Raw genomic sequence first — 18,233 nt, 5'->3', positions numbered from 1 at the left:
TTTGTTAGAAAATGAGAAAATTTTATACATACATACACATACATAACAGATTTGTTATAAGGACAAAATATATTGACTATGAAAAGTGCTGAATGTAAAGTGTAAAGTGACAGTGGTGTATTATCATTAACTGCATGTCCTAACTAGGTTTTGTGGATATTAATGTAACTGGTTTTCCTCTCTAATCAAATCTTTAGGGAAAGGATACTTATTTTTCCTTCCTGAAATTTGCTCTCTCCATATATATATTATATAATGATATATATATATATATATATATTACCTTTTTCATGCCAGTAGGTATATGTTTTAAAAATAAATAACAAAAAACAAAGACTTTAATTGAAAAAAAGCTAGAAAGTATTATAGAAAGTTTAAAAGTTTGTAAAATGAACATGCAATACCAAGTACATATAATAGACTATTTGGCTATTCTTGGCCCAAAAGGTAACATTTTACAGCACCTTAAAAGTACTTATTTTGAATATAATTATACCGTATCTTGGTACTGAACAAAGAACTAGACAGTTGTAGACACCTGGACAGTTGCTATTTTAAGTGGTCAAAACCCATACACCTTGAGTCTGTTTCCTAATGTACTTGGTGAAAAAAAATCTCAATTTTCCCTTGTATTTTCATGTCTTACTGCCATTAAGTGATAATGCCCCATGTGAAATCCCTGCATAAGATTAGTTAATATTATTGAGAAAGCTTCATACTCTTGAGTGTATGACATTTAAAATTGATTAAATTTAGGAGATATTATTTCTTTTTTTTTTTTTTTTTTTTGTAGAGACAGAGTCTCACTTTATGGCCCTCGGTAGAGGGCCGTGGCCTCACACAGCTCACAGCAACCTCCAACTCCTGGGCTTAAGCGATTCTCTTGCCTCAGCCTCCCGAGTAGCTGGGACCACAGGCGCCCGCCACAACGCCCGGCTATTTTTTGGTTGCAGTTTGGCCGGGGCCGGGCCCGAACCCGCCACCCTCGGTATATGGGGCCGGCGCCCTACCGACTGAGCCACAGGCGCCGCCCAGGAGATATTATTTCTATGAGTAAGTGGGACTACTCAGGAATGTGTCACTGAACCATAACATTGTTTTTATAAGAAAATTACCTTTTCTAGGAACTTACTATATGCAGTAAACTATCTTATGATTTATGTGTGTGTGTGTGTGTGTGTGTGTAGATATATATATATATATATTAGGGTGCTAGATCGGTATTTTTATTTTTTTAGTTGCAGTTTGGCCGTGGCTGGGTTGAAACCCACCACCCTCAGTTTATGGGGCCAGCACTCTACTCACTGAGCCACAGGCGCTGCCCATAGTTCTATATTTTTAAACTGCTAAATGATCTTGAAATCTCAATACTGTCAAACGCAAGTATTAAGATACCACCTTAAACAGTAAGAATACATTACTACATACATGCCCTTTTGTGCTTCTTCTGAGATTAGATGAGGTTATAAAAAATAGACTGTTCTTCTGAAACATTCAGAAGTCATTAAGAAGCAGAACTGCTGGGCAAGGCCTGTGGCTCAGTGAGTAAGGCACCAGCCCCATATACCCAGCATGGTGGGTTCAAACCCCGGCCAAACTGCAACAAAAAAATAGCCGGGCATTGTGGCGGGCGCCTGTAGTCCCACCTACTCAGGAGGCTGAGGCAAGAGTATAGCCTAAGCCCAGAAGTTGGAGGTTGCTGTGAGCTGTGATGTCATAGCACTCTACCGTGGGCGATAAAGTGAGACTCTTGTCTCTAAAAAAAAGGCGGGGGGGGTGGGGTGTGTGTGCAGAAGAACTGCCAAGAAAACCGTCTTAAGATGTTTTAAATAGGTTTTATATTTTTAATATATGTCTTACTAGGTGCCCTAAGACAGTAGAAAACTTCTGTGTTCACAGCAGAAACGGTTACTATAATGGACATACATTTCACCGTATAATTAAGGTAAGCTACACAAATGCCATATGATTTAACGAATAGTATGTTATTGAATACCAAGAAATTGAAGCCTAAGAAATCTACTTCTCTCACTTTTACCAGTTTATTAGAAGGGCTTAGGAAAAGTGTACTATGGAAGCTAAAGAAAGAATGGATGGTCACGAATATCTAGACTCAAGAACAAGAATAGTAACAATATTTTGTCAGCAGCGAAAGCAAAGGGTAAGATAACAAGTAAAGGGTCATGCTGAGAGAAAACCAGTAACCAAAGTAGGAGCCACACTGCCATCTTATCTGTGAGAAACAATATTATACTTGAGGAGCAGGGTGAGCTCAGCTCAGCCCCTATATGTTGTTGAGCTGCACTCCATAAAGTAGAAGAGACAGTGATATAATTCTTGGTTAATGGCAGGTCAGAAATGCTAGGAAGAAAAATCAGATCTCAGGGCTGTAAAAGAATTAGTAAAATGGCTCTCCAGGTAATCCAGAGTATTTGAGGAAAGACAGGAGCAGAATCGGAGGGCAGGCCAGGCTTGGTGGTTCATGCCTATAGTCCTGGCACTCCAGGAGGCTGAGGTGGGTGGATAGCGTGAGCTCATGAGTTTGAGACCAGCCTGAGCAAAAAGTGAGACCCCATCTCTACTAAAAATAGAAAAACTGAGGCAAGAGGATTGCTTGAGCCCAAGAGTTGTAGGTTGCTGTGATGCCACAGTACTCTACCCAGGGCGACAGCTTGATACTCTGCCTCAAAAAATAAAATAAAATAAAATAAAAAGGGGAGGGCAGTTACACAAGACAAAAATATTATGTAGATCCTTAAATTCGTTTATAGTATTAAATGGTTTTATTTAGCTTACTGTGAAAGAGCATGTCTATAAATGCCAGGCACAGTAGATCATACCTATAATCCCAGCACCATGGGAGGCTGAAGACTTCGGCATTTTTGTTTTAATCAGTAAATACAAGGTGGTGGTTGAGCAAATGGAAATACATCATCCAAATTTAAATGTAAGGATTAAATCAACTCCTTTTATAGAGTGACTGTTAAGCAAGTTAATATTTCACTGAATATAACGCACTCTTGACAGAAATAACATAAAACTGCAGGGCATGTATGTATATAGAAAAGAACAATATAATATGCTTTTGTGTACTTTTCTGTTAAGGGCTTCATGATTCAGACAGGAGATCCAACAGGTACTGGTATGGGAGGAGAAAGCATATGGGGAGGAGAATTTGAAGATGAATTTCATTCAACATTACGACACGACAGACCATATACACTCAGCATGGCCAATGCTGGATCAAATACTAATGGATCCCAGTTTTTTGTAACAGTAGTACCAACAGTAAGTATATCATTGTTTATACACCAGTTTTATAGGTTATGATCTAAGAGGGTGCATTCAGGGGAAGAGAGCTGTTTCTCTATTCTCTGAATTATTCATATCTGCTAGGATATAAAATGAAAATAATTTAGAGAAGAATATATAAAATTATATAACAATATCAGTTCAGACTTGGTAAAATAATAAATAATACTTTCATTGTATTGGGAAGTGTAATAGATTGTGGTTCAAGATACTTGAGTTTTAAGTCTCAAGTTTGCCATTCACTACTGACTGTACAACTTCTAACAAATTATTTTAGCTCTATGGGCCTGTTCCCTCATCTTTAGAATGGAAGAAATAGAATATAAATGAATTTTCAAGTTTAATACTTTTTTTCAACATTTTAATATCTCTGAAATCAGACTATAAGCATAATCAATGGTATTTTAGATTTGATGAAATACAGTATAAGATCTAACTCTATTGCTATGTAGTTCTACAAAATTATAAAAATTACACACTTTTTTGGTAATTATTATTATTATTATTTACTTTTTTGGTAATTATATCAAGCAGTGAAAGAAAATATAACTACTATCTGCCAGGCATATAATCTCATGTAATAGTCACAATACTTACAGTATTATTATCACCAGTTTTCAGTTATAGACAAAGAAACATGTAGACATGATGAACTTGTCAAAGATCAAGTAGCAGAGGCAGCCAGCATTTGAACTTCCATCTGTCTAATGCCAAAGTACATGCTGCCTGAACTATTCTAAGCTGCATCTAAATTGTTCAGGCAAGATTCCTGCAGACAATGTTTAAAAACCTTAGACACAGGGTGGCGCCTGTGGCTCAGTGAGCAGGGCACCGGCCCCATACGCCAAGGGTGGTGGGTTCAAACCCAGCCCCGGCCAAAACTGCAACAAAAAAAAATAGCCAGGCGTTGTGGCGGGCGCCTGTAGTCCCAGCTACTCAGGAGGCTGAGGCAAGAGAATCGCCTAAGCCCAGGAGTTGGAGGTTGCTGTGAGCTGTGTGATGCCACGGCACTCTACCGAGGGCAATAAAGTGAAACTCTGTCTCTACAAAAAAAGAAAAAAAAAAAAAAAAAACCCTTAGACACACTTCTTTAAACCATGTCAAGTAACTTACCTTTAGGAAACATCTTCCAGCTCCCTTGGTCTGAAAGATGTAGGTATTTAATTAAACATACTACATTTCTGGGCGGCGCCTGTGGCTCAGTTGGTAAGGTGCCGGCCCCATATACCGAGGGTGGCGGGTTCAAACCCGGCCCCGGCCTAACTGCAACCGAGAAATAGCCGGGCATTGTGGCAGGTGCCTGTGGTCCCAGCTGCTCGGGAGGCTGAGGCAAGAGAATCACTTGAGCCCAGGAATTGGAGGTTGCTGTGAGCTGTGTGAGGCCACGGCACTGTATCAAGGGCCATAAAGTGAGACCCTGTCTCTACAAAAAAAAAAAAAAGAAAAAGAAAAAAACATACTATGTTTCTATATTTTATCACATAAAGTGATAATAAATTTTTAAAACTTTTTATTACTAAGAAATTATTATACTTCCTTTTAAATATCTAATAAAATGAAGCATAAATATAAAAACATGAAACATAAATTTAAATTTGTGTTAAGTTGCTCACTCACATTTCCCATCTGTCCTCTCACATAGCCCTGGCTTGATAATAAGCACACAGTATTTGGACGTGTGACTAAGGGGATGGAAGTCGTGCAGAGGATCTCCAATGTCAAAGTCAACCCCAAAACAGACAAGCCCTACGAAGATGTCAGCATCATAAACATTACTGTGAAGTAAAGCAAGATTTGTTTGCTTGTGTTTGCAAATAAAAATGCAATATTAAACATGAAGGCATTTTACATTGGGAAACTTAAGACTTGCTGAACATAAAATCATGTTTCAAAAATACAGTATTTTTCATTAAAGCCCATTTTTTTAAAACTGCCTTTGGTTTTTCTTGCAATATTTCTAATCCTGGGAGATGATAAATGGAAAGGGAATAAACTCAGATATATAGCACTGATTAAAGGTAATTTCTAATGAGCCTCAAATTAAATATTAAATAATTATAATAGTCCCTCCCCTTATCCATAGTTTTGTTTTCTGCTATCAACCATGGTTCAAAAATTAGGGACTATAGTATGATATTTAGAGAGAGAGACATCATAGTCACATAACTTTTATTATAGTAACCTGTTTTAGATGTTATATTGTATTGTTTTTGTTAATCTCTTACTACACCTAATTTATAAATTAAATTTACCACAGGTATAAAAAGTATAGTGAAAAACAGTATATACAGGGTTCAGTTTTATCTGAGGTTCCAGGCAGCCATTGGGGGGCTTAGATTGTATCCCCATGGATAAAAGGGGAAACTGTTAAATAATGAGAATGGTATTTATCTGTTCCTTAACTTCTTAAAAACATATCAGATATTCTGCCTTTAGATACATGAAGAAGGGCAGATCCTTCCTCTAAGGAAAAAACCAAAAATACCAGGATCTGATATTATATACCACTTCAAACAAAAAAAAAGCCATGTTTTTCTTTCATGCCAACTATTTTTATCTTTTGGTCACTGTTAAGGAGTAGTAACAAGAAGGCTTGGCACCTATAGAACAGAGGTTACAGCACCAGCCACATGCACCAAGGCTGGCCAGTTCAAACCCAGCCGGGGCTAGCTAAACAGCAATGACAACTGCAACAAAAAAATAGCCAGATGCTGTGGTAGGCTCCTGTTGTCCCAGCTACTTGGGAGGCTGAGGCAAAAGGAGGCAATCACTTAAGCCCAAGAGTTTGAGGTTGCTGTGAGCTGTGATGCCACGGTATTCTACTGAGGGCGACATAGTAAGACTCTGTCCCATCCCCCCCAAAATAAAAGTAGTAACAAGGGAAGCTTCAATAAATAAATAGGAAGTCCCATTTGTCAATTTTTCTTTAATAATTATTAAGTATTCTTTCAAATACAAGAATCATAATAAATACCCAAATCCTTCGTTTTATACGCAAGTTCATTTATTTTCACATTCTTTTCTGATGTAGCCAAATAATTCTTTCTGTCTTCTAGAATTTCTTTAGTAATTATACCATCAAGAAGTATACATAAAAGTGCTGGTATTTAATAATGAAGATATTAGTAGAAAATAGAGCAGTAAGACAATATGAATTCAAAGTCCTGTTTCAATTTCATCTCTTCTTCACTTACCCTTATAACTTACTTCATAACTATTAAGCACTGCTCTAGTTTCCAGACAGAGTCTTCCAGTAACTTACAGGAGGAACATGCTCAAAAGACCTGTTTAGGGAATTCATATTTTATGCTTTAATCAGCAGTATTATTTCCTTTACCAAAAACTTCTGAAATAGAAGAATATATGAAACTACTACTTTAAATTAGTGTATCCTCCTTTTTAAAAGTGGAACTTAAAGTTGGATACAAAATGACTTTCCACCGTGACACTGACCTTTTCTTCTTAATTTTAGGTGTTTAGACTTACCGATCTAAATTTTTGGTAATACTGCCACCAAGTGGTACAATGTCTCATTTCCCCCCTCAAATATACTGTATGAAAAATAATTTGACTAATCATTTTTCTATTTATGTCAAAATCTTAACCTAATTGGCAGATTAGGTTAACCTTAACCTAAAAACCTATATTACTATAGTTTTTAAAATCATGTTTTAAATCAAGATATAATATCATACTTATTAGTCCTTTTTATTCTTTATTCCTTTAGAGAAGAATATAGCTATCTTCCTTCCTGTTACCACTTTGCAAATTTCTTTACCACATAAAAAGCCTTTCTCTTAGCAATATTAGTTCATACATCACCGCTAAATTTTCCAAGCCATTTTCTAAATTAGTCATTTAAAATTCCATGTTCTCTCATGAAACAAAGTTACATTTAAAATTTAAGAAGCAATAAAAAAAATGAAGTTTCACTCTGTTCAATGCAAAGTTGTAGTTCTTCTTACAAATACTACAGATTTATTACTTATTTAAATATGACCCACATTGCAAATACAGAATAATTTATTCTAAATTTTTGCTTTAATAAAACACTCATAGTGTTTTATTATTTCTCTTAAGCACAGCACAAATAATGACAGTTTAAATGGATTACTAGCAATAATACTAGATAGATGGTTCAAGAAACACATTTTAGAATAATAATAGGACTTTTTAAAAAAGATTTTAACATTTTATTGCTATCTATACTGATCATGTATGTAGTGCAAATAATAGCTTCTGGCTGTTATGAAGCTGAATTATAGACCAGGGCTATCCATTTGACAAACTTGCTTTACATAAATCATATAATAATATATAGGCTTAATACAGAAATTCAAAGCGATGAGACAAATATTGTATTTAAAACATCTCTCTCATCCTTAATTTGACATTTCACAAGAAATGTCACATTCTTAACTGATTATTAGTGAAAGAATACAACCATAAATAGTAATAGAAGCCTGAGAAAAGTATCTCTTTAAAAATAAAAATCACACAGTATTGCTATCTATACATTATAATCAGGTCTAAGCACAGTTCTTAAATTATATTCAGTTATATGCTAAGATTGTTAATTTAAAACTTAGCTCAATTGGTGAAATAATCTTAATAACTTAGAAGGGAAGCAAGTTCACATGTTAGTGTTATACTTTTTTTTTCCAATCACCTAGTAGAGAAAACAGTTTAAGGGCTGACAAGCAAATGCAACACCTTTTTAATTTTTCACAATTATTGAAATCAGTCAAATATTAAATAATTTAATTCAAAACTATTACTTATGCACACAAACTACACTTGTAACAACATAAACTTTTACTTGAAAACAAAGGACAAAACCTTATATTTACTTATTTACATTTTGCCCATATCATTGATGGGCTTTAATGCTTTGTTTCTAAAAGTTATTATTTTTAAACAAACAAAAATATTTTTGAAAAGACTAAACCAAAATAAGTGCCACCTAAAATCACATCTTGTTGTCAGACATCATTGTCCTCTCCAATCAACTAATAAGATTTATGATTAAACTATCTTAAAGTTTAAGAGCATTTTTAAAACCATAAAATTTCAATCTACCCATTTAAATATAATAAATCGTGCTTCCATTGTAAGAGAATATCCTTTAAAAATGAAAAACAATAAAGAGCACAAAATTTTTATTTACTCACAACACTGAATAATAAATGTAAACTTTTAAAAATATCTTTGCCTTCTTTAGACATATTTTTCTTCTTAAATAGCTTTTCAAGGCTTTATCATGAAGAGCTTTGATCACATTCTCTTGTCAAGATAAATGCACTTATTATGGGAAAGTAATAAGCATTCCCATTCTTTAAATGACTTCTCTCAAGGTAAAGTTAGTTTTCCATTAAGGTCTCTACGTTTTACGTAATGCTGACCCTGGTTTTCTGTTACTTACTACATTTTACCCATAGTCAGACCCACAAGGATGCAATATTATTTAGAAAGAAACACTACCAAGTACTTTAAATGTTGAAAAATGGAAGGACCAATTTAGCTCTCTGACCAAGGAAATAATACATAAGCATAGTTATTATATATAAGACTAATGGGTCCTTCATAAGTGAAGATCAAATAACTTTTTCACAGTTTTGTTATTAGTTGTTCTTCAGTTTATTACTAATCTGACAATCAGGCCCAGTTAGATAACATTTTGTTGTGTCTCACTGTGTTTTATACAAAATGCTTTAGGAGAAAAGTTTTAATGAAACACTGTATAAAATATTAACTTTCTATACCTTATAGTTGTTAGCATTAAACAACTGAAAATAAAAGTAAAGTAATCCTATTACCCAAATATGCAGTTCAGATTCTATTTCATTAAGCAAGTGTTATTTCTACTACTAAATACTGCCAAAATTCAATGAAAAGGCAGGGTAAAGAAGCAGCTGTACCTCACTAAGAGGTTTCATTAGGCACCCAGTTGGCTATTCTTTTGTCATTGAAACAATAAACCTTCACTTACCCTTTCTCTGTGACTACTTCTTTCCCAATATATGGGTCACATATAATCTGAAAAACTTAAATAATAAATGTACTATTTAAAACAATGTATATTCAAGAAATCTCTACTTAAGCTGATCTAATCTGCTCAGATATTTAAATTTTGCCATAAAATAATTTTAAAACAATAATGTACTGAATTTCCAAGCCAAGATTCTTTTTTATATACACATCCTAAATTATCATCTTTGAGAACAGAATTTCGTACATGTTAGGTGCAAAATAACTTTTCACTACAAAACTCTGAGCAATTGCTGCATTTAAAATCAAGCAACATCCAATACTCCAGCAGCCACAAGTTGCCGTGACAGCCAGTCCAACCCTTCATAAAGTCCCATACCACTTCGAGCATCACAGCCCTGAATATACCAGCTACGGCCACAGCATAGTTTATGAAGACTGAGAAGCTCAGTGATTTCATCTACTGACAGTGCTCCAGCAACATCCTGAAAGACATGTATATATACACATACATATATGTAAATACATCATAATTTTTCTATCAGTCTATCCAAATTATCGTTTTTCTAATTATTATCATTTATATAGAAATTGGTTGATAGCATTATAGCAAAAGCCTAAGCAAAGGTTAAAATCTAGATCTTTCATTAATTATCAGACTAATAAGAAAATAAAGAGTTTTGGTTAAAGTGATTTATGTATGTATATATATGTATTTTTTTGCAAGGATAACCTAACAATAAAATCATTAAAGGTCATACGACCTGAATGAAAAGACACTGCTTAAATCATTAAAAGGCATCAACCTAATAAAAAGAATTTACACATGTATACCATAAAAATGGTTTATATGTAGGATTTATATAATGAAATGTTCATTGCATTCCCACTCTGAACATCTTTGCTCTGACTTCCTAGGAGCAACTACCAGAAACCATTTCTTTCATATTTTTTCCAGAAAATTTCCAGGTATATTCATGCAAATAAACATAAACAGGAATATACTTTAGGCTTTCTGTATCTTGCAGGGTTTTTTTAAACTTAAACATGTTGAAGATAGGTATTATTCCATTCTCTGTATAAGCAGATTTTCCACATTTTTAACATCAGAATTTCATGATGTTACATGTACGGATGCAACATAATTTACTTCACCAGTCTTATATTGAATATTCAAAATGAAGTTATATGCCTATGTGCTATAATAAATCCATATATATACACACACATACAAATACATTTGGATATTGTCTATAAGGATATAATACTACAGGTAGACTTGCAGGGTAAAGAGTATGTGCATCTAAAACTTTGAAAAATATTGGGTGGCGCCTGTGGCTCAAGGAGTAGGGCGCCGGTCTCATATGCCGGAGGTGGCAGGTTCAAACCCAGCCCCGGCCAAAAACCACAAAAAAAAACTTTGAAAAATACTGCCAAGTTGTCCTCCAATAAAATGTCTCAGTTTAATAACCATACTAACAGTGTATGTGAGTCTCTGAGATTATGAAACATTTTCATTTTTAACTATCTGATAGGTAGAAAAGGGTATCTTCACTTTGCCATATTTGCATATCCATCAATCATAGGTAAGGTTAAATGTACCAGTTCTTAATAGTTTGTCCTTTTTATAAAGAAAAATAATTCTTTATCCTTCATCCTACTCTTCCCCTCCTAGAACATCTATTCTACTCTACTTCTACCTCTACTTCACATAAAAGCATTCTCATAGGCCAGGTAAGGTGGCTCATGCCTGTAAACCAAGCACTATGGAAGGCTGAGGTGGACTGATCCCTTGAGTTTAGGAGTTCAAGACCAGCCTGAGCAAAAGCAAGAGCCCATCTCTAAAAAATTTTAAAAATTAGCCAATCAATGAACGGGTGCCTATAGTCCCAGCTACTCAGAAGACTGAGGCAAGTGGATCTATTGAGCCCAAGAGTTTGACATTGCTGTGAAGTATGGTGCCACAGCACTCTACTGAAGGTGACAAAGTAAGACTCTGTCTCCAAAAAAAGAAAAAGCATTCTCATCCTCCTAGAAGCTTAGGCTCAAGATCTAAGGATTTTCAACTATTCCCAGTCCTTGATCCTCCCTATTCAGTCACCAATTCCAACAATTCCACCTCCATAAAATCTCTTCCTTCTGCCCTACCTTCCTAATCCTCGCTCTCAAGTCTCACATCATTTTAGCAATTTACTGCCTATCCTTATCTCTAGTCCATTTGCCTGATTCATTCTAACCCCAGAATTAAGGTATTAATATACGGATATAATCTTATCACCCATTAGTAAAAAATATTTTCATAATTCTCCTCTGTTCACAGTATAAAACCTAAATTTCTCAGTCTTCCCTGTCAGGCCTTCAGTGTGGCCTTAGCTGTTATTCTAGATTTTCTTCTTCATCCTCTATCTATACCTCACATTTAGGTCCTCTTGATTCTCCTTAAAAAACATTAATGCTATTATTTTCTTTGCCTGTAATACTCTTTTCTTTACATATCGCCTTGAAGTCTTAACAATAATTTCACATCTTACAATAACTTCAACTTGAATGCTATGTTTTGCAAATCTGATAAGATGCCATCTTTAGAACTATTCTCTCTCCTAATCTCCCATAACACTTTCAATATTATTAAAGTTCCTTACCAATCTTCTTTGTATTTGAATCACATGTATGTATTCACCTATATACACAGGAGTTTCTTGTAAGCATCAACTACCTTACTTCTTTTCTGTATAGCACAGCACTTTTCATATAGATTGTACTCAAAATACATAGCAGAAACTTTGTAAATATCTATTGAATTGATTCTCTTTTAAAATTTTCCCAGATCAGGTGGTGCCTGTGGCTCAAAGGAGTATGGCGCCAGCCCCATATGCCAGAGGTGGTGGGTTCAAACCCAGCCCCGGCCAAAAACTGCAAAAAAAAAAAAATTTTCCCAGATGTTTTATGACATAGAATACACGAAACTACTAAAATAATACATAAAAACATATTACCTGTTTGTTGGCAAAAATCAGGAGCAAAGCATCTCGGAGTTCTTTTTCTATCAATAACTTTGCAAGTTCACTATGTGCTTCACTAATTCTGTCTCTATGACTGCTATCAACAACAAACACAACGGCTACCAAAAAAAAATCCACAGAAATATTCAATTAGTCACTTATTAAGTTTCAATCACGGACCAAATATTTAATGCTCTATCTTATTTTCGTTATACTTTGTCTACTATCATTGTTTTCACATAAAGATTGCCTATTATGGTAGGAATACCATAGTATAACTCAAGTAGTTCACATACCTTATTTGTTTTAGTTTCCCCATCTATGAGGGGATTTACAAACACATGCTCTATCAAACACAAATTACTCTGTATATCACTTATCCAGTAATACTTACACAGTAATAAGTGATATACAAAGTGAATGAAAATGTGCCTCTTATGTCATCTACCTACTCACGATACCTGTTCTTTGAATACTATGTTCTTTAGCAAAAGTTGGTCTTTTAAGAACAAAAACATCACCATCTTTATCTTTACAAAGTATTCGTCTCTCTAGGCTAAACATTACCAGGTTTTCAACCATTCTTCATATTTAAAATTCCATTTTTAATATCATAGTTCATTCTAAATTTATTACCAAAATCACAAGTAAAGATAATTAGCTCGTCTCTCAACATGTTGGATGTAGGAGGCAAAACTGTAGAATGGGGCCCAAAAGGGAATAAAAGCAAGGGAGGACATATGTGATAAGATACAGTGTAGGCAAAAGCAAGCCACTATAAGTTCTTTTGCAGATAACAACTATTTGTGAATAGAAACAAAGGAATGGGATTACTGAGAGATTGTAACGGGATAAATGTTGAAATGAACTGAACAGCAGAATAACCAGGCGTTATGGCGGGTGCCTATAGTCCCTGATTATCTGGCTGAGGCAAGAGAATCACTTTGAGCCCAAGAGTTTGAGGTTGCTCTGAGCTATGACCGCACAGCACTCTACCGAGGATGACAAAATGAGATTCTGTCTCAAAAAAAAAAAAAAAAAGAAGAAAGAAAAGAAAAAGGGATTGCCCACTGATGTATAGTCAAGTATTTAGTCATAAATGCTAGCTTTGCTAGTTTAAATCAGTGTACTAAAAACTGTCAACCTAAAACTCTGAAAAGATGTTAGTTTTGACTCTTACCTTGAGTATTGAGGTAATAATGTTTCCACAATGGTCTTAATTTGTGTTTTCCGCCTACATCCCAAATAGTGAATTTTAGATTTTTATATTCTACAGTCTCCACATTAAAACCTGTTTTTTAAAAAAAAAGTTACTTTTACACTATATTTATGACAAATGACACATCAAACACAGGCTGTTTTTAATTGTGACTTACAAGTTATCAACCTGCAGCGGTATCGACTGCAGCCAATCAACTCCATTTCTAATCCTGTATAGGGAATGTACACCTTAACGGTTGGCAGCCCTCTAGACCTCCACCAGGGTCTCCTTAGGACCTTAGAATCCATGTACCTGCCACTTCCACACCTCTACTATCCCCTAACCCCTAACCCTCAGCCAGCGTCATCAATTCTCTATTGCTGCAACTATCCCACCAATACTCTGGTTTCTTCTTCTTATGCGTTTCAATCCCATAGCCACTGAATCTTGCATTTTTTTCTCTGAAATGTTGGTGTCCTTAGAGCCTGAAAAGAGGCCACATTACTCTGATAGAGTATCAATTAAGACCCAAGAACTCAGCTTTAACCTAGGGTTTTGTCCATAAAATGTCCATAAGTTTAAAAAAGCAATACTTATACTTACCAATTGTTGGAATGGGCTGCATGAACTCATCCTGTTTTAACTTAAACAAAATAGTAGTTTTTCCAGCACTGTCTAATCCTAATGTAACCACTCGAATTTCCATTTTTGGTCCAATGTGAACTCTATTGTCCTAGAATTTAAAATATTTTAAAAGTTTTGAATTTGATATAGAATTAGAAAATAATAGCATTTATACTTTCTCTTTATAAATAAATGACCTTTGTTAATTATTTCCATGACTCCCTCATTCCTAGACCAACAGTAATCTGAACAGTAGTATTCAGAATCCCCAAATCTGATTTTCTCTGAGATGAATTCCTCCCCATGGCTTAATCTTTCCTTTGTAAAACTGACTATTTTTCCTTTGTATAAGTAAAATACACCACCTAATTTTTCCAGAAAATCTGGAAAAATTGAATCTTCTTTAAATCTTTTTTTTTTTTTTTTTTGTAGAGACAGAGTCTCACTGTACCACCCTTGGTAGAGTGCTGTGGCGTCACACGGCTCACAGCAACCTCTAACTCTTGGGCTTACGCGATTCTCTTGCCTCAGCCTCCCGAGTAGCTGGGACTACAGGCGCCCGCCACAACGCCCGGCTAAAATCTTCTTTAAATCTTTAAGCATGTTTTATGCTATATTAAAACTAAAAATAGTGCCACATTAATTAAAAGCAAAAAATGGGCTTGGCGCCCATAGCATAGCAGTTACAGCACCAGCCACATGCACCAAGGCTGGCAGTTGCAAGCCCAGCCTGGGCCAGCTAAACAACAATGACAACTGCAACAAGAAAATAGCTGGGCATTGTGGCGGGCACCTGTAATCCCAGCTACTTGGGAGGCTGAGGCAAGAGAATTGCTTAAGCCCAAGAGTAGGAGGTTGCTGTAAGCTATGATGCCAAGGTACTCTACTGAGAGCAACATAGTGAGACTCTGTCTCAAAAAAATAAATAAATAAATAAATAAAGAGAGAGAGAGAATCACTTGAGCCCAACAGTTTGAGGTTGCTGTAAGCTGTGACACCATGGCACTTTACTGAGGCGATAGCTTAAGATTCTGTCTCAAAAAAAAAAAAAAAAGCAAAAACTAAGGGCGGGCACAGTAGCTTATGCCTATAATCCTAGCACTCTTGAGAGGCCAAGGCTGGTGGATTGCCTGAGCTCACAGGTTCAAGACCAGCCTGAACCAGAGCAAGAACTCATCTCTAAAAATAGCTGGATTGTAGCAGGTGCCTGTAGTTGCAGCTGAGGCAAGAAGATGGCTTGAGCCCATTAGTTTGAGGTTGCTGTGAGCTATCATGCCATGGCATTCTACCAAGGGGGACAAAGTAAGGCTCTGTCTCAAAAAATAAATAAGTAAATAAATAAATACAAAACCTGCTGCTCAGTTCCTAGAAATATCCACTATTAACAATCTGATGTATATCCCTCCACATACTTTACCATGTACTTACTTATTGGCCAACATACACAAACAAAACAAATATGGTTTTAAAGAAAAACTTTTTAAAAATACCTTACATACCCGGACAATGCAAGTGTTTTTCACTCAACAGTTTATTATGGAATTCTTTCAATCCATATGGATAAACCTTTTTCTTTTAATGCTTTGATCATATTCCATGAACTACAATACAACCAGTCTCCAACTGATAGACTTTTAGGTCATTTCTGATTTGCGGGGAGGAGGAGATGGCAGGAAGGAGATAGAGTCTTACTCTGTTGCCCTGGGTAGAGTGCCGTGGTGTAATTAGACCTCATAGAAACCTCAAACTCTTGGATGAAAACGATCCTCTTGCCTCAGCCTCCCAAGTAGCTGGGACTACAGATGCCCGCCAGAACACCTGGCTGTTTTTAGGGACAGAGATCTTGCTCTTGTTCAGTCTGGTCTCAAACTCCTGAGCTCAAGCAACCCAACCACTCCAGCCTCCCAGAGTGCTAGGATTACAGGCATGAGCTACTGTGCCCAGCCTCATTTCTGATTTTTTTGCAATTACAAACAATGCTGTAATGAACATACTTCTATATGTTACTAACTGTATGACCTCTCTGCCTGACTTCTCTCATCTCATAAAAAGAGGATAAAAATAGTATAAAAGTCACATAGGATTCTTATAAGGATTAATTTTGGGGGGCGGGGGATACAATCTCACTCTGTTGCCCTGGGTAGAGTGCCATGGCATCATTAGAATTCATAGCAACCTCAAACTCTTGGGCTCAAGAGATCCGCTTGCAGTTTTTCTATTTTTGTAGAGACAGGGGTCTCACTCTTGCTCAGGTTGGTCTTGAACTCCTGGGCTCATGTAATTCACTCACTTGGCCTCCCAAAGTGTTAGGATTATAAGAGGAAGCCACTGTGTCCAGCTAAGGATTAATTTTTTTAAATACACATGAAAAGTCTCTACAAATGTTCCTGCCACATGAGTATTATTTTGCATAGGCAATAAAAGCAGAAATAGAAAAATGAGACTACCTCAAACTTAATACTTCTGTGTATCAAAAGATAAAAACAAGAAAGTGACAAAGTAACCTACATAATGGGAGAAAATATTTGCAAATCAAAAATGTGATAGGGAATTAATATCTAGAACATATAAAGAACTCCTACAACAAAAAAATCAAATGACCTAATCAAAAAGTAGGCAAAGGACTTTAACAGACATATTCAGGACAATACACAAAACGGCCAATACGCAAATGTAAACATGTTCAATATCACTAACCAGAGAAATGCAAATCAAAACCAAAATCAGGTATCACTTTGCACTAATTAGGATGGCTACCAGCCAAAAACAAACAGAATATAACAAGTGTTGGGGAAAATATAGGGAAATCAACCCCTTGTACACCACTGGTAGAATTGTAATATGCCATACTACTATGGAAAACAGTATCGTAGTTCCTCAGAAAATTATAAATAGAACTACTATATGATCCATTAATTTCACCACTGGGTATATATCCAAAAGAATTGAAAGCAGGGTCTCAAAGAAATATTTGTACACCCATGTTCATAGCAGCACAATTTACAGTAACCAAGGGGTGAAAGTAAATTTGACAAATAAATGAATAAACAAAATGTGACACAGATATACAATGAATTTATTTTTTTTTTGCAGTTTTTGGCCAGGGCCGGGTTTAAACCCACCACCTCCAGTATATGGGGCCGGTGCCCTACTCCTTCGAGCCACAGGCACCACCCTATACAATGAAATATTATTCAGCATTATAATGGAATGATCCTCTCATGTGGATAAACTGCAAGGACATTATGCTAAATGAAATAAGCCAGCCACAAAAAGCAAATGCTGTATAATTCCACTTATAAGATGTATCTAAACTAATTAAATTCACAGAAACAAAAAGTGGAATGGTGGTTACCAGGGGCTAAGGAGAGAGGGGGGAAAGGGGAATTGTTGTTTAAAGGATATAGAGTTTTATAAGATAAAAAACCTCCAGAGATGTCTTTCATAACAATATGAATATACTCAACAGTACTGAACTGTATACTTAAAAATGGTTAGGCTTGGGCGGCGCCTGTGCTCAGTGAGTAGAGCGCCGGCCCCACATACCGAGGGTGGTGGGTTCAAACCTGGCCCCGAACTGCAACAACAACAAAAAAAATAGCGGGGCGCTGTGGTGGGCACCTATAGTCCCAGCTACTTGGGAGGCTGAGGCAAGAGAATTGCCTAAGCCCAGGAACTGAAGGTTGCTGTGAGCTGTGTGATGCCATGGCACTCTACCGAGGGTGATAAAGTAAGACTCTGTCTCTACAAAAAAAAAATGGTTAGGCTGGTAAATTTTATATTGTGTTTTCTACCTCAATAAAAAAATTATGGTACAACCTTGTAATAAAGTACCTCGCAGTTGTAAAAATGAATAAAAAAGTCACTGTATACTGCCATGTAGTGATTTTTAGAATGTACAGTTAAAAGAACAAAGAAGGAAAAAAGTGCATAAGATAGTCTACCTTTAAATGCAGGAAATTTACATACAAATATATGAATGGTATTTCTCTATTTTTTTAAATAATGAAGAAAACTCAGAAAAAATTCTAAATGGTTTTCTATGGGGAACAAAGTAAAAATGGTAGAGGGACCAGAAATAAGAGCTAGACGTCTCTGAATTACAG

The 18,233-nt window shown here is 35.7% G+C and overlaps 2 protein-coding genes across 5 annotated transcripts in view; one reads left to right on the top strand and one right to left on the bottom strand.

Annotated features, from left to right (window-relative positions):
* PPWD1 (peptidylprolyl isomerase domain and WD repeat containing 1) overlaps positions 1-5,237 on the top strand; it is a 31,733-nt gene extending 26,496 nt beyond the window's left edge. For all 3 annotated transcript variants that reach the window (XM_053589820.1, XM_053589826.1, XM_053589834.1), the window contains 3 exons: positions 1,864-1,945; positions 3,106-3,288; positions 4,955-5,237. In XM_053589820.1, coding sequence (XP_053445795.1) covers positions 1,864-1,945; positions 3,106-3,288; positions 4,955-5,098 — 409 coding nt within the window. In that variant the 3' untranslated portion in view covers positions 5,099-5,237. The remainder of the gene's footprint in view (positions 1-1,863; positions 1,946-3,105; positions 3,289-4,954) is intronic.
* Positions 5,238-6,223: 986 nt separating this feature from the next.
* The window catches only part of TRIM23 (tripartite motif containing 23), a 44,103-nt gene continuing 32,093 nt past the window's right edge, over positions 6,224-18,233 (bottom strand). The window contains exons 8-12 of one of the 2 annotated variants that reach the window (XM_053589726.1): positions 14,107-14,236; positions 13,483-13,593; positions 12,297-12,421; positions 9,680-9,785; positions 6,224-9,356 (exon numbers count right to left, since the gene is read on the bottom strand). In XM_053589726.1, the coding sequence (XP_053445701.1) occupies positions 9,298-9,356; positions 9,680-9,785; positions 12,297-12,421; positions 13,483-13,593; positions 14,107-14,236 (531 nt within the window). In that variant the 3' untranslated portion in view covers positions 6,224-9,297. Of the gene's footprint in view, positions 9,786-12,296; positions 12,422-13,482; positions 13,594-14,106; positions 14,237-18,233 lie in introns of both variants that reach the window. The other variant, XM_053589718.1, reaches the window with a different exon arrangement.

Source organism: Nycticebus coucang, chromosome 1 (genome assembly GCF_027406575.1).
Source record: "Nycticebus coucang isolate mNycCou1 chromosome 1, mNycCou1.pri, whole genome shotgun sequence".
Classification (NCBI taxonomy): domain Eukaryota; kingdom Metazoa; phylum Chordata; class Mammalia; order Primates; family Lorisidae; genus Nycticebus; species Nycticebus coucang.
Note: the sequence above shows the minus strand (reverse complement) of the source record. Positions and strands in the feature narration are given on the sequence as shown.